The sequence below is a fragment of the Eptesicus fuscus genome, chromosome 16 (genome assembly GCF_027574615.1).
Source record: "Eptesicus fuscus isolate TK198812 chromosome 16, DD_ASM_mEF_20220401, whole genome shotgun sequence".
Classification (NCBI taxonomy): Eukaryota; Metazoa; Chordata; class Mammalia; order Chiroptera; family Vespertilionidae; genus Eptesicus; species Eptesicus fuscus.
The window spans coordinates 21,978,330-22,005,175 of record NC_072488.1 but is presented as its reverse complement, the minus strand read 5'-3'; the positions used below and the strand labels follow the sequence as shown (position 1 = coordinate 22,005,175).

The 26,846-nt window shown below is 38.4% G+C and overlaps 1 protein-coding gene across 2 annotated transcripts in view; it reads right to left on the bottom strand.

Annotated features, from left to right (window-relative positions):
* Positions 1-26,846, bottom strand: part of MTA3 (metastasis associated 1 family member 3) — a 126,785-nt gene that overhangs the window by 14,375 nt on the left and 85,564 nt on the right. Inside the window, exons 10-15 of one of the 2 annotated variants that reach the window (XM_054728493.1) lie at positions 20,066-20,140; positions 18,250-18,308; positions 13,166-13,290; positions 10,229-10,380; positions 9,145-9,367; positions 1,403-1,489 (exon numbers count right to left, since the gene is read on the bottom strand). In XM_054728493.1, the coding sequence (XP_054584468.1) occupies positions 1,403-1,489; positions 9,145-9,367; positions 10,229-10,380; positions 13,166-13,290; positions 18,250-18,308; positions 20,066-20,140 (721 nt within the window). Of the gene's footprint in view, positions 1-1,402; positions 1,490-9,023; positions 9,368-10,228; positions 10,381-13,165; positions 13,291-18,249; positions 18,309-20,065; positions 20,141-26,846 lie in introns of those variants that run through there. The other variant, XM_054728492.1, reaches the window with a different exon arrangement.

Below are 26,846 nucleotides of genomic sequence, written 5' to 3'. Positions count from 1 at the left end.
GAACCCACACCAGATTACCCACAGGAGGGATACACAATTACCTGCGGGGAGGCCAACTAATGTGCAATGCTATATTCTATTTTTTATGATCAGAAACTTTGCCTTACAGGTGAGAAGGGTCTTCTAGGATTAGGTCTAGCAAGGAAAGACAGACAGCAAACCTCAAGGATTTAACCACCATGATCTAGGCCATGCCTATGATAACCATGTGAGATGCTCAGGGACTATCAAAGCAACTCTTTAGCCCCTAGGAATAAAACAAGAAATAAGGTGGCAGACTAACATCAAAGAGGGAGTTGTGAGCTTCTGACTGCTAGCATGCTCAGTGAGGACCAGATAATATACCAGGCTCAAGGCTACACTTTGATTTAAACGGCTGGCTGTCTAAAGTTTGAACACTTCATAACTACAAATTCTGACAGAGCAATAAGGTTCAGTGCAACTCTGACTACATATTTCATTTACTGAGAAAATGAAAAGGCAAGACTATTAGAAATACGCCATTATAGCTTCTAGGTATATTAGAAACCATTATTTTGTAAATTATCTTAAGCCTTTGCCAAAAAGAAAAGAGTTCATTGCCCAGTAATTTTTTATGCTATTGTTAATTGTGATATTTCAACATGTAAATGGAACCATCATCTTTGGCAACTTTCAGAAAGCAATATAAATGCTCCTCTTTCAAAGTAATCTTGATTGGCACATCAAAACTATAAATTTTTTTTAAGGTAGCTTAAAAATCAGTTTTATCCTTTTTTAAAAAAAGGTAAATAAACCAATCCTTTTCTCTCTATTTAAGGGAAGGAGTGAGGTGGACTGAAGTACTAGAAGGATCGAAATCATAATATTAGGCCCAGCCAGTGTTGCTCAGTGATTGAGCACCCACCTGTGAACCAGGAGGTCAAGGTTGAATTCCTGGTCAGGGCACATGCCCAGGTTGCGGGTTCAATCCCCAGTAGGGGGAGTGCAGGAGGCGGCAGAGCAATGATTCTCTCTCATTGATGTTTCTATTTCTCTCTACTTCTCCCTTCCTCTCTGAAATCAATAAAAATATATTTAAAAAAATAAATCTACAATCTTAAGACTATTCATTCATTAATAATTTAATGGTTCTATTTTCATTTTGTTGCTTAATCTGTATTTATATACATAAGTACACATTGCATTTTTATTCAATGACTTTTTTGGAAAAAGTAAACAAATCCATAATTGTGTCTGTTGTGTATATTTTGGTAATAAAAAAAGTTTCTAAAACAAGATAAATTGACTCTACATACGAAGGTATCCAATTTCAGCTATTCAAAAGGCTTGAATTTAATTGAGGTATGTCAATTTAGGATATCCAAATGTTTCTAAGATACAGAAATTGTTGAGGTTTTTTCCTCTATTAGAAAGTACCCACCTAAATACCCAATGATACATGCCAAAGGTTTCCTGGTGCTTTTGCTTTTCAGTGGACTTCCAGAGAGTTCAGCATGTCTGTCTGCATCTGAGGAGAGAAAGAAACATGGAGACAACCAGTGAGGCCCATTTCTCTTCCTACACTACAGACACCACAGAAATAAAAGGTGCAAGTGCAAAACATCCACCAGATTCCTGTGTCCTTCCCTTTCGGGTTTCAGAAAACCATCTGAGATTCTGTGTATGCCCATCTGAAAAGCAGTGGGAATGTGCTTCCTTTCTAGCCACAGCTCTTCTACATTAAAGCAGAAAATTCTCCATGAAGTACGAGGCTGAGTCCATCCTAATGTAGGATTAGTCTGGCATGGAAGGCAGACGTGACAGCTGACAAAGGTAACTAACCCCCTCGGCCACCCCTGACTCAGATGGAGTGGTTTTCCAGCTTGGTGACACTCAATTCCGTTAGATGACAGCCTGACAAGGACGAAAATGGGTCATTTGGTTTTACCACTGGTTTCCTATCTTTCCTATCCCACCCTGATGACATTCGTGCTGAGATTTAAAAGGTCACCTGTATGCAGAGTATTTTATCCGCTAATCAGGATCAGTAAGGTACTGTGAGGATGGATATTAGTTGATAAGAGCTCACAGCACATTCCTCATACCCTGCCGCAGGCATTTCAGACAGAAAAATAAAGCATACACCACGAACACTCTGCATTTTAATGAGCTGTCATTAGGACAGAAGAGTAGATGTGGAACCCGGCTGCCTCTCATACCAGAGTTGATGTAAAAATAGAGTTTGAAGGGACAAAAAAAGTGTATTGAAGTTGTTTAAATTTGCATATATTGTCATAAAGCTTAACAGAGTGGCTCTGGCAGGTATGATTCTACTATATCTATGCCTTTTCACCACCTTCAAATATTGGACAAAAATGTCCTATAGGCTGACTCAACTTAAGAGAATTTGCTCTTTCACAGGCTGAGGCCACATTTCTAGGCATACATACAAGAAATTTCCTTTGACATCCATAGGAATTCTCTGCACTATTAAAACATACAATTCTAACGCAAGACACTGGGGGTTGGGGGGTGGGTGAGGGCATGTGCTGCGGGGTAGGGGAGGCTGGGGGAAGGTCAATGGGGAAAAAAAGAGACATATGTACTACTATTTGTAATACTTTAAACAATAAAAAAAGAAATACATAATTATTTAAGAGCCCGAAAAAAAACAAAAAACACACACATACAATTCTATCTGAAACCTCAAGTAATTTAAAGTTAAAAAATTACGTTTTTCATAAGCTCTAGCCCTCTCTTTCACCAAGGAAACTCTTTTCTAATAACAGAAAAAGGTGGGAAAACAGCATTTTAAAAATATTAAAACAGACAAAGTACATACTACAGAGATCCTCAAAAAATAGGAATCTGAATATGTATCCCAAACACTGGGCAATTATTATGAAACCACTGACAACTATGATGATTCCATTTCTTTTCCTACTATTCAGCTGATTTCCTTTGGGGGGAAACTTACTAAACTATGAAGTTTTTCACCCATTGTTAACAGCGAAGATACAGGTGGAAATATAATCAGCATATTTTGGAAGAGTAATCTAATTAAACATTAAAAAGCAGCCCAAATCCTACAAGGATCAAACACCTGTCAAATCACTGTGAACTAATACTAAATAGTAATTCCTTCCTAATATTATTAATTCTTCTGAAGTTCTATTTGGGATGAGGACAAGAGAAAAATTTTCTCCTTTCTATTAATAAAGCTTGAATGAATCCTCTTGGTTATTTCCTCAGTGTACAAGACAAAGGCAATCGCTATATTACTAGTGATTAGACTAACTTTGCTCTTTATTCCAGTCTATAAAGCCCAAAGGAAAACTACCAGTGTGGCTGCAATCGATGGACTCCCATATATCCATCACCTTGACAAGAATCAACAAATCCATCAAAGGGGTCACCAACACAATACACAAAAATATTTCACTTTAATGTTTTTAATTTCTCATTAAATTAGTTGGAGTAATTATGTGATGTTCCAAGTGACAATTTACAGAGCACCTGAATGGGGGATCAAAGCTCTTAAGAAGGATCCATACTTTAATAACCCCACACAAATTATCAGTCTCAACTATAAAGAAATTGAAAGGTGCTAAAACTACGAGTTGCTGTTTAACATAAAAATGGCAGCCATTCAGTGATACATAAATGGAAAAAAACACATTCCACCCTGAGGGAATGATCATAGACAGGATTATCAGGTCTGCACTTGAGTTGGTTAAGTAGAATCTAACTCCAAGTTGAATTAGCATCTTCGGATAAGACCAGGCCAGTGTGGGTCAGTCCTCCCTCCCAAATTATTCTCTTAACTACTTAAACAGAGATAATTCATTAGTGTGCAGTAAAAGTGCACAGGTAAAGGAAGCAATCTGACAAATGCCCAAAGAACCCAGAAGGAATCAAAATCTGCCCAGAGACAGGGCGAACTCCGCATCTCACTCAAGTTAGTTGACTGAACACAAGACCCTTTCATTGGCTTCCAAGAGGATGCTCTACATCTCCTTGAGGTAAACCTGGAAAAACACTGTTACTTTTATTGCAGCTGATGGCCATTTTTTAAAAAATGCTTTGGAAAGATTAGGGGGATAAATGAAATGGAAAAACTGCAAAAAGTAAACACTGAATCAAAATTCACAAAAACCTCTCACATGGGCTTTTGAGATCGCTGTCAAAATAAAACCATCCACAGAATTTTCTTTCAGGAATTGTAGAGGCATTTCTAAACAAGACACCAAATATAGGAGCCATTAAAAAAAAAAAAAGATAAATTCAACTACGTTTAAAAAAATCTATATGCTAAATACATCATAAGCAAAGTCAAAGACAAAATGGGGAAATATTTGCATCACATATCACAGATGAGCTCATTTCCTTAAAATATAAAAAGTTCCCACAAATCAAGACTTTTATCCAACAGAAAACAGGCGAGGGGCAAAAACAGTTGACAGAAAAGGAATGTACAAATATATGCAAAGATTTCCATCTCACTCAAAAAGAGAAATGCAAGCTCACATGTCACCCGCCCATTAGCCAAGCGTTTGAAAGATGGGCAACACTGCTGGCGAGGGCCTAGAGAAACAGGCCTCTCTAGACACTGTGGGTGGGAGTGTAAATTGCACTTTTCTGAGGGCAACTGGGTAGCAACTAGCAAAATTCAAAATGCATGTTCATCAGTATGAAGTATCTATGTAGGGATATTTGTTGCAACATTACTTCTAATAGAAAATGATTGGAAATAACCTAGGAATTCTTAGGTTAATTAACCTAATTTAATTTTTTAAAAAGCAATCCAGAATACTTCTGGATACTTTAGATACTGGTAACAGTCGTTACCTTTGAAGAGTAGGATGGGATCGGTGATGAGATCTGTAACCACTTTTGTATCTTGAGAAAGATTTGAAGTATCCGTTCAGAAACAAATTTTATTACCAAGAATACCAAAATAAAAAACCCAACTGTTCTCTCCTAATGTTAGAGCTTAAATTTTCACAGAAGTTTATACAATTAATAACTTTGCTGAGCCATCTCTAAAAAATAAGCAGTAAATATGTTACAAATTTCTTATGAATATGAGGTCTTGGGATAATTCCAAGTTGAATTAGCAGCTTCAAACAGAAAAAAAAAAAAAAATATATATATATATATATATATATATATATATATATATATATATATATATATATATATATATGGCTCCAGGTGCCTCTTGAACTTCATTCTGGGGATACTGCTGTCATTCAAGTCTGGTATGCCATCAACTCAGAAACCACTTACTGACCCACGCAAGCTACAAAGGCAGCAGGTAACTCCTTTGGATCCACTTCTCTAAGACCCAGCTTCACCTACAGGACGCTGCTAATGCACCTACTTCTTCCTCAGTCTCCGAGGATCCTGAATCTCAAACAGTAACCCTGTGCTCAGCTGGTATCAGGTGATTTTACTGATCTTTGATGAAGTCATCTGATAACTTAATGTCTGATGGCAGTAACAAAGGAGGAACCCCATTATCACATCGTGGCTTTTTTACTGAGGGGAGTGGCATCAAAGGGGAGAAGGGACAGGCTAGTCTGTCTGAAACTTGATGCTGTTACAACCATGACATCAGTCTGCAAATCTTGTCAAAGACACAGTACTTTTATGCAATGTTTGGTTTGGGGTTTAGCAATGCATTTTTTAAAAATGTTTTTATTGATGTTAGAGAGAGAATAAGAAGGATAGATAAGATAGAAACATCAACGAGAAACATCATCGACTGGCTGCTTCCTGCACCCACCCTACTGGGGATCAAGCCTGCAACCTGGGCATGTGCCCTGACCAGGAATCGAACCAGGGACCTCTTGGTTCATGGGTCAATGCTCAACCACTGAGCCAAATTGTCCGGGCTAGCAATGCATTTTTAATAAGCACTATCTATATGATAGAAGTGGCTCAGGTATTCTACTAATTTTAGTAATTTGGGGCATGGACTTATATATTCACACATAAAAGTATACTATTAAAATGAATAGATATTTGGAGAAATTGGTTTTAAAAAATCATTTTCCATATATCTCATATATATATATTTAAACATGTTGGTCATAAAATATACTTATTTGCTTTTAAATTATTTAAAATAGAAACTATATTCCCATGGTTCAAAATTGAAAGTCTAGAACAGTGGTTGACAAACTCATTAGTCAACAGAGCCATATATCAACAGTACAACGATTGAAATTTCTTTTGAGAGCCAAATTTTTTAAACTTAAACTTCTTCTAACGCTACTTCTTCAAAATAGACTCGCCCAGGCCGTGGTATTTTGTGGAAGAGCCACACTCAAGGGGCCAAAGAGCTGCATGTGGCTTGCGAGCCGCAGTTTGCCGACCACAGGTCTAGAAGAATGGAGTGGTAAAGTCTCCTTCCCAACATCTTTCTCTCAGCTTTCCAATTTCCCTTCCCACACTACTTCTTACGTTTTCCTTGGGGTATTTTACACATATGCAAACAAAGATTCCCCTTTAAGAACTCGTAATTAAGAGTATGGTCTCCCCCATCTAACTGAGAGTTTAGCTCCCCTCTTTTTCAGCCATATGCAGTCTGTAACCCCATAAATTCTGGTTTTGATGGTGCTGATGAAGGGGTCAACTTTTATAGTGCTTATAAGAGGAAGATGCTCAAGTTCTCAGGGAAAACTGTTTTCCTTTTCCAATATTATGATGAAGTATTCTAAAATGCATTAATTAGAGCTCTTAATTTATCAATATCTTTAGAATTACAACCTTTTACCTGATTTAAAAGAACATTCATATTGCACCACAGTGATTAACTTTGTGAGGGGAGTAACAGGGTCACCACTGCCTTTGAGAAACCAAGGAAAGCTTACACCCCAAAATACACATACATTCTCACTGGACCAGAGACATGGTTGCTTACAGACACCAGGTTATTAACACCTGATCTTCTCACTAACAAGCCAGATCAAGGGACCTGCTGAAGAGGCTGCAATAAGGTACACATAAGGGAGATGATGCAAGAATCAATTATATGCTACGAAGAGTTCATTTGGCTGTCTGAAAAAATAACTGAGCAGATGCCTGCTGAAGCTTTATCATTTTAAATCTCAAGGTAAAATTAATTATTCTGAGAATCTAATTATATATGTAACCCAATGAAGCTAAATACAAAATAAAATGTTCCTTGAATCTCATCACAAGTGACTGTTCTTTTATTATTACTATATATCTATGTTTGTAGAAATAAAATACAGGTAATTTGATCTTAACTTTTTAAAAGCACTATGGGCTTTCAATTGGGGGGGGGGGAGGATAAAATGAGGCAACAGAAAAATATACTTCACTGAAGAATAATCAAAATAAACACAATTTGCAAATTCACTGAGTAATGAACAGAAAGCCACAGGAAACAGAAGCTTCCTCAAGCAGCCAATTTAGTTGGTGATGGTTTCTTTTCCATTCATAGGAACAAAGATGATATTGGATCCCAGTCAATTTTAATGTAAGAATTTCATTCATTTTCTTTCTCAAATGTTTTTCCTCTTACTTAAGAAATTATATATAAAAGTATGTGTTTTAAATCAACTAAGCAATTTAGATGAATATAAATATTCCAGTTCCTTAAAATTGATTGTAAAAAGTGAAAATAGCATAAATCCCTCAACACGGAAATGCTAGCAATGAAACCTCAACATAAGCCTAAATTCTCAAATACATATGAATCTAATGCAGCTAAATTTCCCCTCCATGGGACTCAGAGATTACTATCAATTTCCACTCCCTTTACAGAGCACTTTTCTTCTTATAAAGCTTTTACCTGTAAATTTTTAAAGCCTTTCAACTATTCTGCTGAAAATTATCTTTAGGAACAAAATGTTTTTCAATCATTATTCCTTTTATGGATACCCTCTCTTTAAATCAAAATGGGAACATCCTGTAGTAAGAATTTTATTATATAAAGGACAAAGAAAAAACATCTACTGAATATCTTTCCTATTTCCTATGTTAAGCCAGACAGCAAGTTTTCTCATCCTTTAGGGCAGGCGTCCTCAAACTACGGCCCGCGGGCCACATGCGGGTGTTTTTGCCGTTTTGTTTTTTTACTTCAAAATAAGATATGTGCAGTGTGCATAGGAATTTGTTCATAGTTTTTTTTAAACTATAGTCCGGCCCTCCAACGGTCTGAGGGACAGTGAACTGGCCCCGTTTAAGAAGTTTGAGGACCCCTGCTTTAGGGGGAAAGTTGCATGGCTCTCACATGCTAGCCAGGAATGTGACTGAAAGGAGCATGTCTAGAATCAGAGTTAATACATAACTTATGGACACATTTAAGGGTACATGGTAATAACAGAACAATCCATAATTCATTGGTACATATGACCTTTGTTCTAACAAAAAAAAAATGAAACACAAGAAAGAATGAATGCATTGCAAATGAGAGTAATAAAGTCATGTAAATGTTTGTGGAAATATATATGATATATGATTATGAAATGGAAACCAAATTGGACAATAGAAAGAATGCTCAACCACAAATTCGGACATGAGTTTGTAAAAACTAAATGTGTATTTTCAGAAAATTCACCCAAAAGACTTTAAAATTCATTTGTAATTTGCTAAATCTTCTAATAAATCTAGTGTTTATTATAAAGCACTGTGAATTTCCAAAATATTGTATGATAATTGTAAAAGGTTCATGATAAAACAATATAATTTATAATGACATACAATTTTTCATTAGTGTAAATTGGCAAATTTTATTCAAACCTAATGAATTCATGTCAGACTGGACTGCATGTCTCAGTTACGGGGTTTCACTGTACCACCACCCTGGGGGATTACATTGTGACACTCCCTTCCAGGTGAAAGTGCCTCAGTAAGACCTACGTAAGGCAATTCCATCACAAAGCCCCACTGGACAGGACCACCTCCCATCATCGTTTGCGGAACACTATGCAAATACCGCAGAGGGGCAATGTTTTCTTTTCAGGTTGGCATAATACAAATGGCAGCAGACAAAAACAATGTTAAAAAAAATAAACCAAATAAAAGGCTGTACACAAGAACTTATGTTTATTGCAAATAAAAACAAAAACAAAACAAAAAAGAGAGCGGGAAAGAGAGAAAATGGTCAGAAGCACAACACATAAGGTTAAGAATTCAAAAGCATCTTACATTCTGCCCTAATGGCAGCATAATTAATAGGAACAAACGGCCGTCTCGCTGCCTGCCGCAGCCGGAGGGTATTTTTGCAGACCTGACGAGCAAATTTTGTGAAATATGTAGTGTGAAGGAAGAAAGCTTGGCGGGTCTTCACTGCAGACTTTGGGCTCCCAGTGTTGCGGACGGGCATCCCCTGCATGGCTTGGCGAGACATGTGGCTTCTGACACGGGGGTCCTGTAGAATCAGACACCAACAAACAGGAGAAGAACAGAGCTGGTTAAAGTGCAGCACTACCGGCATCATGCTCAAAGAACAGTGCAGTTTTTAAATCTTCCATGGAATCATCTATAACTTAACACCCTACCCCAAAGGACAAGCTTAAAAAGTGTGTACTTGTGGAAAGAGGGTGGGGAAGTAGAGAAGAAAACTGGGTTTGGGTGGGGGAGTATTATGTGTTTTTAAATTGACCCTAACAATCCCAAACTATATTCATAATAGTTTTAAAAAAGATGCCAAGGGGTTAATTAGATTATTTTGAGTGTTGCTTAAAAAAATATTGAAGGACTCTGAGATCCTGTTAGTCCTCAAATATAATAGTCTCCCCCTAGTAGACCTGGGTGCTGGATATCTGCTATGAGAATTTTTCCAAAATCCTATTTCAACTGTTGTTCACCTCAAAATTAAGTCCACACGTTCTTGTGCCTCCTATGATAGCCAAGGAGTGGGAAAAAAATGTTCAAGTTGTAATAAGACACAATTTCAATAGTATCTAAAGCCTGCAAACTGTTTTCCCAAAAAAAGCAATTAAAACAAACATTTAATCGGTAAGCTTTCTACTTATGCTAAGGCCTCCCACACACATTGTTCTTTTGTCTCGGTAATCTTCTCACAAAACAAATATTTTGAATACCTGTGAAGACTGGATCTGTCCCTGCCCTTCTCTCCACCCTCACCCTGAATATTGTGGTGCTATGTTTAGCTATAAAAATTGTTTGCTTTTAAATTACCTAACACTGTACTTCGGTTTTCAAGGACTGATCCAGCCACTGAAAAATATGACCATCCTCAAGGCTAAAAGGACTATTGCTCATGTACCTCTGTAGGTGGGCTGGGAGATAACTTCTCTTCTTCTGACTGAGTGGGCATTTTCAGGCCGCCATATTTTTTCCAATAGAGCCAACAGGTTGCACATAATCTACACTGCATATTAGGTGGACCCCAAGAATACCACTGATGAGACTGTGTAGCTAAAGATGGAGAAAAAAGAAAAACAAAGATGCTATAGAATTTGTAACATCAATATATAATCAAATTTTTCAAAAAATATTCCAAAGCCACTCTCAGTTTACGTTATTTTCCTTCCCCCAACTTACAAACCATATATGAAAGTCTAATATCCTACATAATAAAGGGCTAATATGCAAATCGACTGGCAGAATGACCAGTCGCTATGATGCACACTGACCACCAGGGGGCAGACGCTCAACGCAGGAGCTTCCTCCTGGTGGTCAGTGTGATCCCACAGGGGGAGCACCGCTCAGCCAGAAGCTGGGCTCATGGCTGACAAGTGCAGCGGCGGTGGCAGATCCCGCCTCCACTGCAGCGCTAAGGATGTCCGACCGCAGGCCTAAGCCATCAGTCGGACATTCCCCAAGGGCTCCCGGGCTGTGAGAGGGCACAGGCTGGGCTGAGGGACCCCTCCCCTCAGCCCCTAGTGCACAAATTTCGTGCACCGGGCCTCTAGTATACATATAGTTTTCAAGACTCAGAATTCATTAAAAACCACATATATATACCAAACGCCCGTGGCATCTTTCTAAGAGAAGCTATTAAGTGACGTATCCTACATAGTATGTTGTGTTGCTGAGGGAGTTTTTGTTAATTACAAATATTTTCTTTTGTGTACATTTCTGAAAATAAGCTATCAGAAAATTATTAATGCTATTAGTGTTTAAAGTTTAAAGCCAGTTTTCCAAACCTATAGTTCAGTTACAGTACTCAGAGGGGCCCCTCTGATAGAGGTAGGAATGTGACACAAGCAGGTATCTGTTTTTTATTCCTTAATCAACAGATAAAATAATTATTTTAAATTTCTTCCTTTAAAAAACAGAATTCCTTCAAGACTGTAGTTATATATTCAGTGAGCATATGTGGCGGACATCACAGCATGCTTAAGACCTAGTAACTTAGTTGATTTATCACATAGCTAACCACTGCAAGCCTGTGCTAGTGTTATTCTGCAGTTTAAATTACTGCCATAGAACAGTCCAAGCATTCCCAATCTGAGGTTTGGAAACACTGACACTGACACATTTAAGTTAATGAGGTGCATAAACATCATTATTATAATTCTGTAAGTTTGCCTTGGAATATTCCTCCCGATCTATAGCAGATCATGTTCAAGCAGCACAGCCAGGAGTCAGCTAACACTTCACAGCCAATGTCAAAAAAAGAAGATATGGTGATCGTTATAATCAAATTGCCTTTTTAGTTCATTGAGAATAATACTGTGCACCTCATCATGTATTACTTTTGGAGGACTCCTTGCAAGCAGCATCCCCAAAACCTTCCTCTTAAAATTTAAAAACAAATCATAAGTTGATTTTTTTTAAAAAAAACACATATGATAAGAATTTTACATATTAGGCATGGACTTATTTTAGATTCTGAAAACAAACTTTTTACCCAAACTAAGACATGTCATTTAATATTTGTCAACAAATGCTTTTCTCCACACATAATTAATTCATGTTCAATTGAAAAATGACAAATAGAAAAGAATAATTTTTCTATAATGGTACACCTTATAAACATATTATATTATTTTGATAGAAATTATTTTAAAATGTGAACCAAAAATAAATATTATAAAATTAAGAGTGCTTATTTGTCATGCATACAGAAAAATGACAGATTATTTAAAGGCATATGTGAGATTATTTATGTGTAAAGGGGGTTATAAATAAAAGATAAGACAGATTAAGTCACTACCATTTGTCTCCAGGATTCTTTTTTTTTAATTTAAATATAAATGCACTTCAAAATCTAAGAAATCCCAATTCAAAAACATTTGTGATGCAATTCATGTAAAATCTTGACCAAAAGAAGGTAATTTTCCACAAACTGTTTCCCTTTGTGCTCTCATGGTGCAGAAAATGGGTAGATATGTACCATTCTATGAAGTCACAATTTGTCTGGCTCACACCTTCCTTGGTTTCAGAAGAGAAATTTTATGATTTGGTTTTAAGAGCCTTTTTAATGCTGAAACGCCCTCATTCATATGTCCTTAGGGCAGCCAGCTGCATCTACCCTCAAAGAGCTGCTGAGAGACAAAAACTAGGGACCAAGTAGAATTTAATAAATATCTGTTTTCTTCCCTCTCCCACCCAAGCATACTCTGGTTGGTAGAAAACATAAGATGATAATGTCACCAACACTCCATTAAGAGATGATATTGTTGTATGAGATTTTAAATAAACATAAAAAGTATATCAACTATGTAACAATTCATCTCACCAACCCAATAAATATAATACTACCAGCCTCTGGTAGAGATTTTTGACAGGAATGAATAAATTGGGATCCTGAGATCAAAAACAAATATCATAGAACTGCATCTCCCAAGCCAGTGCTCTGAGGGAATCTGGTCTGAGGACTATAAGCAGAGTTTACCCCCACACAGGTATTTCCTACAGATTTATTTGGAGCCTTTAATTTGTCAAAGTATACTGAGAAACTCCAAAAGGGGATTTGGAATATTTCATGGAGTCATGGTTTGCACAAAGCTAATAACAACTATAAATGCAACTCAGCTAACAATGCTGTATCAACAAGCACAGGACCCCACAAAAGCAAATCAAAGGAAACCCAAGACTTAAATACTCAGTGTCCAGGTGGAAGATAAAGCATTATTCTGCCCTCTGCGCAGTACTGACCTCATGTACCTCCCTCCCACAGTGTCAGCACAGTCCCACGCACTTCACTGAGACAGGCCTCAAATGAGAAAAGAAAGCCCCGCTAGAGAAAACTTACCGTAGCAGCTCTCACAGGCTCGCCCTAAGAGGGGATTCTGCGGCTGGAATGTGGTTCCCACAGCCCCATTCACAGTACCAGGTTTGCCATTGCTGGTGGATATTTGGTTGGGATTCGGTTTGCTGCTTCCAATGAAATGCAAAGTAAGGTCATAAAAATGACTTGTACAAACAAGGCAAAGGCTCTACACTTCATTACTGATTTATCTGAATTACACATAAATAAATCTGAATGCTTGGTGAAGAAGAAATACACTGGTAAAAGTGAACCCAAACCATTCATCTTTACAAAACAAGGCTATGTACAAACCAATCACTGATGCCTGGCACTCACAAAATAAACAGAGCCATCTCTCTTCTCCACACAAATACAATTTCCTTAGGACACCCTCTGATTATTTTGAAAAATACAAGTTATTAAGCTGTATCAGCTATCACAAGTTCTCCTGAGAAAATAAAATACTTTTATGAATCGTATTAATGAAGCCGAAGGCGATGTGCTGTGTTCAGAGGAAGGCACTGTCCCGGTCCTGCCGACTCCTGAGGGAACTTACGAAAGACCATGATTAACACAAACACTGGATGTCAATGGGGCATATCCAGAGTTAAGTCAGCATTTCACGAGACTTTGCTCATGATAATCATTTCTATTATGTTTGAACTTTTATGAAGATTACATAGCATTGGAAAGTAGAGGTTTTTCTCTTCAAGAAAAAATTTTAGGAGGAAAAGAGTGACATCATCAGAGGTGTATGTGCAAATTTCCCAGAGGCCATAATTCCCCAGAAACATGTACCCCAGATTATCTTCTACTTGCTGTGCAAACATGGCTAACTTGTCCCCATCTAGGGTAGGCTAACTCCCCAGCTTGTAAGTCATGACCGAGAATACTGCACAGGTATACATAGTATGTCCTCAATAAACTCATAATTCACTTAACATGTACTTATTCAGTATCTGACTTCAAGGAGCTTTCACGTCTATTTGGGAGAAATAAATGCTGAATGACTATATCTTCCCATGATTACTAAAGTAATGAGTGGTCACAACTATCAAGACACTTGGCATTTCCACACAGAGTTGGTTCAGGAGTTTCCTCTTTGCTGTTTTTCATTCCCATAGTTCCAATTACCAGCAAAAGCCTAGAATGTAAACTTGGCCTGACAGCAAATTAAGAGTTCTTCCTGGCATTGTTACTGTAACTCTTGGTGACACCCATCACCACCTCCAGATTAAATCATTTAACCTCTGAGTGCTCTGAGGTCCCTATTCTATATACAGAGCTATTATTTACACTTTTAACCTGTGCCAGCAATGTGTTTTGAAGACAACTTGGTTTTAAAAACACATTTTAAGCCAGAAAGAATGTATTTCTCTTCTTACAGTTTTCACTTGGAAATGTACAAAATGAAAAGTGGTAATTTAGAATGATTAAGATGTCCAAGGGATATAATATTTCTGATTTTTAAAAATCTACTATAGCTAGATAGACATGATGGCCCCTTGAAATTAAATGACTTCCCCAAAATATGAAAATTTCTGACATTTAACCCTGGGCTAAAATATATGTGTTGAAAAAGAGCTAATATAAATTTACAGTTGAACTGCCTGAAAAAAAGAACAAGAGTACATACAACTTTAGTTCTTCACCTGAATCTAGAACGTTATTTGACTGAATAAACTACTGACCTTAATATTATAATAATTACAAAAGAGAAACAAGTGTTCAAAGGCTGAATATAGACATGTGAATCACTTAAACTATGTTTTGCAAAACCAAGTACCTGCAGGTTAATTCTCAGGGCACAAATGAGTGAGGTCAATGTGACCATCCGAATAAACTTTTACTCTAAGAAAAGCATGAAAGATGTTTTAAAGTCACATTATATGAAACTGCCCTTTTATCTGATGCCCAAATCTTTCCTCCCCCATCAGTGCTCCAGATTCCACCCCTCCACCCTCTTGAGAACTTTGTTCCCTTGATTCTCCTTCCTGGACCCTCCTCATTAACATGTAATGTATTTCTCCTATTTTAAAAACTCTCCCATTTCTCTATCCCATCCTACTCCCCAAAGCCGAGAACTTTCTCTCGACTGCCCTTTGCTGCAATCTTCAGTGTCTGCAGCACCCTGGCTCTGTGCAGTCCTCACCACTGCATTAAAGATCACCAATAACTTCTGTGATGCTAAGTTCCCTGGCTATTTTTCACCAGCATCTGACACTGTTGATCTCTTTCCCTCCTTGGAACCCACTCCTCTCTCAGCTTTAATGATAATAATGCACTCACCGTGCTATTCTTTTTTAACTTTCATTCTCTATCTGTATCTGACATATCAATACTGGATTTCCTCAAGCTTGGTTCAAGGCATTTTTTTCTTATTGATTCTCCTATGAAATCTCATACATAGTTTAAAACACAATGATATATGTGGATGAAGCTCAAATTTGTATCTCTAGCCCAGAGCTTTCCCCTGAGTTTAAGACCAATATATCCAACAATATATTCAACACCTCTGTGAACACAACAAACTCAAAATGACCTAACCTGGTTCTCCACCACAGCTTCTTAGCTTGGTGAACACACTTTTCCTTTGATATGACAAACATTGTAAAGTTCAAGAGAGCTGGTATGCCTGCTTTTGAAAATCTGAGACAGATGAATCACAACAGATTTCCTTTGGGGAGTTATTCTTTTGTAAATAAGTCAAATAAAATATATAAAATTATAAAATACTAGAGGCCCAGTGCACGAAATTTGTGCACGGAGGGGGGTTGTCCCTCAGCCCAGCCTGTACCCTTTCCAATATGGGACCCCTTGAGGGATGTCCGACTGCCCGTTTAGGCCTGATCCCTCTCACAATCCAGGTCTGCTGGCTCCCAACTGCTTGCCTGCCTGCCTTCCTGATTGCCCCTAACTGCTTCTGCATGCCAGCCTGATCACCCCCTAAACCACTCTGCTGCCAGCCTGTTTGCCCCCAACTTCCTTCCTCTGCCGGCCTGGTCACCCCTAACTGCCCTCTCCTGCAGGGTTGATCACCTCCAACTGCCCTCCCTTGCAGGCTTGGTCCCTCTCAACTGCCCTCCCTTGCAGGCCGGGTGCCTCCCAACTGCCCTCTCCTGCTGGCCATCTTGTGGTGGCCATCTTGTGTCCACATGGGGGCAGGATCTTTGGCCACATGGGGGCAGCTATATTGTGTGTTGCAGTGATGATCAAGCTGCATATTACTCTTTTATTAGATAGGATAGAGGCCTGGTACAGGGGTGGGGGCCAGCTGGTTTGCCCTGAAGGGCATCCCGGATCAGGTGGGGTTTCCCTTGGGGCATGGGGCGGCCTGAGCGAGGAGCCTGTGGTGGTTTGCAGGCCGGCCATGCCCCCTGGCGACCCAAGCGGAGGCCCTGATATCTGGAATTTATTTTCCTTCTACAATTGAAACTTTGTAGCCTGGAGCGGAGCCAAGCCTGGGGCTCCCTCCGAGGCCGGCCGGCAGCCATTTGTGTTGGGGTTATAATTGAAACTTTGTTGCCTTAAGCGGGTGGGCCTGGCCAGGGTGTGCGGAAAGCTTTGCTTCCCCTGTTGCCAGTGGCAACCCTGGCCTGCTCTCTCAAGCTCCATTCTGCCGCCATTTGTTTGAATTTGTTTACCTTCTATAATTGAAACTTTGTAGCTTGAGTGGAGGCTTAGGCCTGGCTAGGGCAGGCGGAAAGCTTGGCTTCCTCTGTTACCTAGGAAACCTTGCTCTCTGTGGCTGTAGCCATCTTGGTTTGGGTTAATTTGCATACTCGCTCTGATTGGATGATGGGCGTGGCTTGTGGGTGTGTCAAAGGTGTGGTCAATTTGCATATTTGTCTATTATTAGATAGGATTAGAAACCACTCTGCAGAAGGGACATTATATCTCTGAATAAAAATTATGGGCCCCATAAATTACATATTATCTGTCTTGAGATAAGAGATTAGTAAGATGCCTGGCCAGTGTGCTCAGTGGTTTGGAGTGTTGTCCCTACACCAGAAGGTTGCGGGTTTGATTCTCGGTCAGGGCACATACCCGGGTTGTAGGTTCAATCTCCTCTTTCACATCGATATGTGTGTGTGCATGTGTGTGTCTCCACCCAACCACACCCTGGCTTCTCTCTCAAAAATCAATAAAAGCATACCCTTGGGTGAGGATTTAAAAATAAAGATCAGTAAAAAATATTACAATTCATTTCCCATGAGGCCTCTTATACTAGTATGTAAAACTGTCTTAATGTATCAAAATTCAGTAAACAAAAGGCTAAGTATAAAACAACTGTACTGAGCTCACAGAGTGAGAAAAATCTTGGAGCAGTACATAGAACTTTGTAGTACATTTCATTTTTATCCCCAACGAACCTAGGATAGCACTATATATGTGGTGCTCAATAAACTAAATTTTCCTGAACAAATGAATGATTGAAATCCAAAGATCTCAAGAAAAAGATTATAATTCATTTAAAACATAGCATATGAAAAGAAAATTGGCATCCATGTTGATATAACAATGTTTTCTAACTCCAAAGGAAAACAATGATAGAATGTTAGACCAAAATAATAAAAAGTTATTCACTATTTATCCAACATATACAAAGTATGATTTCAATTACTTCCCCTAACCCTAGCCCTAAGCAAACAATACAAAATTAACAACCAGATAAACAACATGCCTCAAAAGGGCAATGTGCATTACAAAAATAAAAAATAAAAAAATCCATTCTACCACATACAAGTTTCATGAGTTGGTAGCTTTCTGAAATGCATTTGCTTCAAACAATAGTTTCATAGGTTAGTTTCCTGACACTTTCCCCGCAGCTGTGACAGAAGAACAATTTAGGGACAGTTCTTTCTCTAGTCCTTTCGTTGTCTACGTGGTGTTTTTCCTACCAGCCATTTTTCTCTCTAAAAATATTATTATAGTGATATAATGGGAAGCAAGTCTCATGCTTTGTGGTGGAAGAAAATAAGATACACAATGAAATTCAAATTTGACTGGAACTGGCCAAAATGACACATTTTGTTTTGATAGAATTAATCGCATGACAATTATTTTAAAAGATTTCCATTACTTACTAAGTTGGGATATACACTTGTTTCAGTTTACTCTCTGCTTCTGCTGCTTTTAGACGTTTCTAATTCAAAAGATAGATAAAATATTTTACATACAATGCTTAGCAACTATTACCACTGCATTGTTTTAAAAATTCACAAGAATATGAATTTAAAGCATAATTCAAAAGTTGCCATTTTAAAATATGCATATAAGCTGCAGTAATTTCTAAGAAAAGTCACTAGATTCTGAGAAACAGAACTGTAAGTATTAATAACGTTTTAGACATAGATTTTAAAAGTAAAGCAATGAACAACTCCGTCCCCCACATGAGTGAATAAACAGGACTTGTAAGTAACCGTTTTTACTTTTCAAATTTATTTTCTACCGTATTTCTTCTTTTGGTTTTCTGGGAGAAAAAAAAACAACCACACATCATCTTTACTTTTAGAAAAATATTCAGAGGTGATTAGTTTTCAAAGTCCATGCAAAAGAAAGAGATAGTAACTATTCTAAGTACAATTAAATAAGCATTTACCCTCAAATGTTGGGAGGTATGCAGTATACTTTATAGCTTGGCTGAACTCACATCAGATTTTAGGAACCAATTAGGAGCCAAATGCAGAAAAAGGAATGGGAAAAAGATTATGTAGTCAAATCCAGAAATTGATCAACACAACATGAATGCAAATAGGGAAGGAAAATAATATATGGTAGATATAAAAAATAAGATAAACCAAATTATTTCTCCTCATTTTCTCAATGAGAAGTAAACAAAAACATTTAGGGAGACAACTTAAATCTTTTAGGGACGGAGTTGAAATTTCTGAAAAGAATTTTATCCAAATATTTTCAACCATCCTTGATGCCATCATCTCCACCATCTTTGGGGACTCTTTCTGCTTTGAGAAACAGTTCAGAACACCTGGTCTCCATTTCTACCTACCTAAATTGTTTCAAATAAGCACTTTTTAAATTATATATGATGTTGATTCTGGAAATGTTTCAATAAGCCGTGGGTGTCTGGCTATTCACTATTCATGATCTCAACAACTCACTATGGCAATTTTTAAAGTGATTCTTAAAATGTATTTTTTATAGCATCCAACACTTGCCACTGTGCAATCACATACTTAGGAAAAATAATGTCTATGTTAAATATATTTGCCCCTTTCCTTACCAGTTCTGACATGAGACTTAGAATATAAAAACAAGTACTGACTGGGGTCACTTCGGGAAAATGTGCCTTTTCCCAGGAAATGGTGCTCAAAATAAGTAACTGAGAGAGTTACCTCAATTTGGGACACGTGGGAAGGAGTCAGAAACAAATCATTCCCTGCTTCCAGAAATAATTTTGGATAAAAATTTATGTACAGTACACCAAGGCATCAAACTAGTAAGACTAATTTTCCAGTTAAGATAAAAGATTTAGGAGATATATCCACACAAATGGCATTGGTCTAAACTTTCAATATGTAAAAATAAGTTGCTCAAAAGGTGTGTGCTAACATCACATCTTAGATCATTCCCTTCAAGTATACTCACAAAGAGATGAAGCACCAGGCACCTGCAAGGAAAACACTGCCTCTCTAGTGGTACCTTCCCTGTTGTCCTTCCAAAATAGCTATCATAATAAATTCTGAAGTAAAAAAAAAAATATTAAGACTAAAATCTTAAAATAGTATCTTAAGGATATGAAATCATGCAGTTTAAAATAGTCTAGAAAAGATAAAGCAAACAAGACAAATTTTAAATTAAGTATATTGCTAAGAAATATTAAAATATAAACAGAAAGTTCACTTTAATGTAATCATATTGGTAGTGATATAAAAAAATTACCTGCTGAACGTATCTGTCAGTAGTTTTCCACATGTAATAATATTCAATGATGCTAGTCAATGATTTCCAAGGGAGCTGAAAATATATTTAACATGATAATGAAAACAAGCTACTATAGCAACTGCTTTCCTTTAAAACCACTACTTTAAAATAATCAGTCAAATATCCACATAGAAGATTCATCCAGTTTATGAAAACTGAAATTAATTCTTAGCAAAGGGTATCTCAAACAAGTTATATTCAGTTAGGACTAATATAACACATTCCCTTTCTATTTCCCGTTTTGCTAAAAATTATAAACTTTATGACTGATACTATTTTATGACTTACCCAGGAACACAAATTTTAGAAATGACACTGAAATAGATCTAGCCAGAGTTACTTAAACTTCCAAAGATGCCCGCTACCATGGGGTGGCGTGTGATCTCTGACATACTTCCCATCCTTTGAAAAACTGCTCTATTTTGACTTATTTTTGTTGTAAAATAAAATTAAAACAAAACTCAGAAGAAAAACATAGCCAAGTGTGGTTCATACTAGGAAAACAGAAAGCTTGTCTTTGATATTTTTCATTATTCAGAAATGGTCACATGAGCTCCCACACTTGAGACCCACAAGCAAAGAATATATTCAGTATGTCCTTCTGTAAAGGGATATTTGTTAGTCATTCAAGATGCAAATCAGGGCAGATCAAATTTCAAACAAAATGACTGATAACATTCACAACTTTTAGCTGTAGCAGCAGACTTTACAGATAGGTGACTCAGCACTCCCTCTGACTCCCATCTAGCTGTCCCTAATGCACTATCGGGTGAGAGAATTAAAACAGTACTTCCTAAACTCAGTGAGTTACATAATGTCTAATTACTGGGTTGTATACCTGAAACCAATATAATATTGTATGTCAACTGTAATTGAAAAATAAAAAATTATTTAGTCAGAGAAAAAAAAATAGTACTTCCCAGACTACACTGCAGCTTGTGTCCCACATGTACTAGTAAAACATCTCTGCCATTCCTATTACCTGCACATTTAATTCACCTATCTGATCTGAAGTGAAAACAGATGGAGTTTAGGGAAAGGAACTTATTTTAAGTTTAATTGGGTGGCAATTACAACAGTAATTACAAATATGGTCTCCTTGCAGGACCAAATCTGCTCAGTCACTGGCATTTGCATTACAACTAAAGCAGTTTTCTCCAATCCAACAAGCAATCTAATAGAATTGAAAGGGTCTAAGGGATGGTTTAAGGAGCTTATGACATGACCTCATAGGGTGAGAATTATTGGCAGAGTCCCCTAAGGTTTTAAGCAAGCTAAAAACTCTTCATCTGCTAATTATTATTCTTTTGAGAAATAACCCCCCTGACATACAATTACCTGGAAACCAAGGGACCATGTAACCTGAGCTTCATCATGAGCCAGACTTTACCTAACGGGAAGCCATGAAGTCCTAATCAGGCATGTTCAGCACCACTACTCCCTTATCAACAAGGAAGGTAGGTCATGAACACATGAAAACATGCCCTAGTGTGTCTACTCCTAATGCAGTACCATTTCTCCCTCAACTCTCACTATGGCTTCCTGGGAGTTCCCTATAACATGTCAATTTAAGAGGAAAGAAATCTGACTGTGGCAGATGGCTTTGCATGATATATTGGCAACAAGTAGAACTCGCCTACTCCTGCATTTCAGCCCCAAGCAGGAGTGGCTCTAAAGCACAGTAAAGAAGGTAGGTCCTTTTGGAGGGTGGAATATTAGAGTAAACTTAATCTGGCTTTCTACTTTGAGTTGAAGGAGAAATGGCCAGAATTACTAATCCATACCCATTTGTGGGCAGTGGTTAACTTGTTACAATGATCAGGGACTTGAAAGAAATCAGATTAGAATATTGGTAACAATAAGGCTTAGAAAAGAGGTTTATGGGACAGAAACCCAGGATGGGCCTGAGTGTGAGGGTATTTGTGTCCTCATGCTTACTCATAAATTCTCTTTGCAGAAAAATTCTCATTAATATCAGGTAGATAAGATTATCTCCTCTATGATGATTAACCAGACTCTTTTCCTAACCACACCAATACTCAAAGGATACATAAACAAGTGGACACAGAGGCAAGGAGACAGAGATTACACATGGGTGCTACACAGGATGTCCTCTCACCAAATCTGATCCAATTACTCCAGGTGCCCAATCTGCAAGGAACAGAGTACACTGGGCCTCCCATTCCTGGTAACATGTCAGTTACACTAAACTCTCAGCATCATAGAATAGCAGCCATCTGTTCTCATTGAACAGACTATTATTCTAAATATGATTTGCCTTTTCTGCCTATAATGCATTAGCTAGCAAACCACCCACAGATTTATGAAAGACTTATTCCCACAAAATACTGCTTCTAACGAGGGCCCAGAACCCTCAAAAATGAAGTTTGGGTCACCCTACCAGATTAAGAACTGTGATTATTAAAAGTACTGAGGGGAAAAGAAGAGTGAGGGAAGCTGATTTTGAATGCCAACGAAGGCCTCAGAATGAGTTTCAGAAACAGAGAAAAAGAAGACTAAAGGAAGCCATCATAGTTCCTTCCTTGCTTGGTATAATTATTTTCCTTCTGCACCCCAATTCCTTTTCTATTTTTTATGAGGTCTGTGGTTGATGATTTTACCATTACAATTTAATGTAGAAGCTACAGCTGGGTTGTGACTAAAACCAGAGGAAGACTAAACATCAACCAGAGATGCTATGACAGTAAATTTGTGCCTCCCTATTTGAAGAAATGGTACCACATTTTCCAATGATTCAGGAATAATTACTACTGTTTAAAAGTTGATAGTGGAAGGAAGCAGGTACAGAAAGCAAGTATGGATGATGAGTAGTCAAAGGTAGCAGATACTATACATGCACTTCCAAACCACTTCTAGCTCATCTTCCTTGAAACCCTAAACTGTATTTTCCCCAGATACCCTTGAACAAAGGTGCAGACTATGTTAGCCAAGCTGACAAACCTGAATGACATTTAGATATAGAAGTGAGCAACATCAAAATGAGGCTGCATGCAGGGAGATTGGATAGTTGGGCAAGAATAATGGTTGAGATATCATGTTGTTCTGGGCCATCTCTGTTGACCTTTCTGCCATTGAAGCTTGAAATCATAGATGCCAAGCAGCAAAGGGCATAGGTGTTTCCAATGTTCCTGAAAAGCATAGCATCCAAGCCTGGTTCTATAGTCCTCCAGAGATTCTACGAGAACTTAATATCCTACATTCCTTTCCGCTGATATTAGATACTAGTAGCCCATTTGCAGGAAGAATCCTGCAAGCGGCCGCTGCTGCCGCGTGCGCTGCCGCCGCCGTTGCAGCTGCCACACCTGCACCCACGCGCCGCTGAGGCCCGCCCCACTCCGTCCCGCTCCGTCCCACCCCGCCCGGGCTTTCCCTCTGGCAGCCACCTTGCTTTCCGCTATTCCACCCTCTTCCTTCTAAATTGTCTTCAGTCTTCACTCCTTCCTCCCTCAGTGTATGCAAATTAACCGCCATCTTTGTTGGGTAATTTGCATATTTTCCCTGATTGGCTGGTGGGCATGGCTTTGGCTGGTGGGCGTGGCTTGGGCGTGGCAAAGGTGTGGTCAATTTGCATATTACTATTTTATTAGGTAGGATAGTGAATTCTGTACTTAGCAACTAAGAACTCTAATATAATGCATACTTTTATTCTAAACTAGGTGAGGATGAGTTTCCCTCACCCATAATCAAAAGCACTTTAATACAAAAATTGGTAAGAAGTGAAGTACTTGAAGAATAGACCCTAGAGATGTGGCATTTATTGACAGAATCAAAGTGGAGCAGAAATTGAGTAAGACTGTGGCAGGGGCAGCAGTCTTTGTAGTGGGGTTCCTGTTAGAATACTGCCATTGTGGGGTGCTCTTGGCTTCACAAGTCCTGGCTGAGAAGCACCTAAACTTGGATCCCTGGAAACTCCTAGAGGTTCTGTAAGCCTTCTAACACACTGTAATAAATTTATTTCTCCTTAAACTAGCTCACTCAAATGGATTCTGTCGTTTCCAATTACAGTTTGTTCAGTATCCTTTCCAACTTCCTTGCAGTTTCACTTTCCTGTAATGTAAAGATCAGAAATCCAAACATTATATTTCCAAGACTCCCTTGTGATTTATTTCTCCCAATCAGATGTACCATATTTGTACATAAGTGTATACCTATGTATCTAGGTATACACTTTGAAACCTAGCCTGGGGCCTACTACTTCTCCAACACTTTCAATGATTTTAGTAACAAATTTCCAAATTTATATCCCATTCTATTCATAATAGCTACTGTGTTTTTGTTATCTGGAACAGCTAGGAAATATTTTAGTTAAACTGACTTGATTGCATGAAGAAAGAAAAGACCTGGCTATTTTGAACTTTGAACTTTATAGGTTACTTTACATATTTCAGGTTCTGTTTCTGTTTAGGATGTAGAAATCCACAGGAGAATGTCATTCCTACCCTAAAAATTAGGGGGGAAAAAGATACTCTACAAAAACCCTAACAATTTGTGAGTCTATCTAAAAGCTAAGGTTACAAGACAACCAATTGAATTCCAAAATCATTCTGAAGAGACACAGGACTCATGAACTATCTTTACTTTGGCAGAGCATAAAAGAAACAGGTGACCAATAAAAATTAAGGTAAGAAGAACACAAAAAATTTACCAAAGGTCAACATTGGGCTACAACAACTGTTTAGCAGAAGAAAGCTCTAGACACAAAGGGAATCCACACACATTTGCCACAGATCTCCATCAGGTGTTCAGAAAGAACTGGGCCAGAGCAGGAAGCCTGAGAAAGCCCCCACTGCTGCTGATAAAATTTTGAATCTACATAAAGAAATGAACAGGGGCAGAAATGGTAAAAAATAATAAATAAATAACAAGTAAATATAAGTAAATATATTTTATATATTTATAGTTATGGAAAAAGATATTTTTTTAAATCTCTTTAAAAGATCACTGATTATCTAAAGCAAAAAATAGTGATCATACTGTGTACAGCAACAAAAGCACAGTAATGCGAAGGAGGAACTAGAAGTGCATTGTTATATAATTCTTATAATCTATGTTATCTAAGTGGTACTTGGTTGAAAGGTAGACTGTGGTACATTAAAGATGCATACTGTAAAACACTAAACAAATAAAACGAAAGTTTAATTAATAAGCTACTAGTAAAGATTAAAGGGAATCATAAAAAGTTGATCAATAAGGAGGAAAGGACAAAAAACAATAGGACAAATGGAAAATTAGTGCTCAGATGATGGATTTAAACTGATAATTATATTATGACAATTATATTAGTTTTAAACACTACAACTACAAGGCAAAGCTTGTCATATTATTTCTTTTTTAAAAATACAACTGTAGGAGAAACCAAGATGGCAGCATAGGTAAACACCTAAACTGCTGCCTCGCACAACAATTTCAAAACTACAACTAAAAGACACAACGGACATCATCCAGAACCACAGGAAAGCTGGCTGAGTGGAAATTCTACAACTAGAAGGAAAGAGGAAAGCACACGGAGAATCAGAGGAGCTGCAAAGGACTGAGGTACGGAGATACGCGCGCAGAGAGGAAGGGCGGCTGAGTGCCTGGCTGGCTTTCTCTGGCGGGAGAGGGAAGGAAGCCCCCGACTGCACTGAACCCCAGTTCAAACTGCACTGAACCCCAGTTTCGGGCGAAACCCCGTGGACCCAGGCTCATACGGGGGGAGTCTGGACTGTCAGGGAGAGAGAAAGGCACACGGAGACTCGGAGACTCGGGGAAGACGCGGCGGGCAGGGGTCTGGAGGCTCGTGCATGCGCGCTCGCGAGTGTGCACAGAGAAGACTGACTGCTGAGGTTGCCACTAGCTCTCCCTAGCGGAAGGGAGTCAGAAGCTCCTGACTGCACTGAACCCCAGTTCCGGGCGAGCCTGGGGGAATCTGGACTGTCAGACGGAAACTCAGGGGAGCAGCGGAAGGCAGAGGTCTGGAGGTGCGCGCGCAAGGGCAGGGCTGACGGGAGGCCAAGACTGTCTGCTCAGCCCTGAGACTCAGCCCCATCCAAGCTGAGCACAGAGGCTTTTGCAATTTTGCAAGTCTGGTCCTATAAGGCTGTCTCCAGCACAGGTCTCCCGGCGTAGAAACAGCTGATACACATAGCCAATTGGCCTGGAGGTCAATTTCTCCCAGTGATACCAACAACAATCAAGATTTAACTACAACAAGGCTGTACACACAGACCACAAAGGGGTGCACCAAGAGTGTCCACCTCAGGTGACGGGGGAGGCTGACCCACTGGGCCATATAGGAAACCTAGCACACAAAGCTACCCTAACAACTCAGGGAAGCAGCAAAAATGCGGAGACAAAGTAACAGATCACAAACGAAAGAAATGGAGAAAAACAAATGTCTGGATATAGAATTCAAAACCACGGTTATAAGGTTTTTCAACCATTTCCTAGAAAAGGCCGATAAATTTAGCCAGATCCTCGAGGATATGAAAAAGGACCAACTAGAAATTAAACATACACTGACTGAAATAAAAAATATTATACAGAGACCCAACAGCAGACTAGAGAAACGCAAGAATCAAGTCAAAGATTTGAAATTCAAAGAAGCAAAAAACACTCAACTGGAAAAGCAAAAAGAAAAAAGAATCCAAAAAGTTGAAGATAGTGTAAAAAGCCTCTGGGACAACTTCAAACGTACCAACATCAGAATTATGCGGGTGCCAGAAGAAGAGAGAGAGCA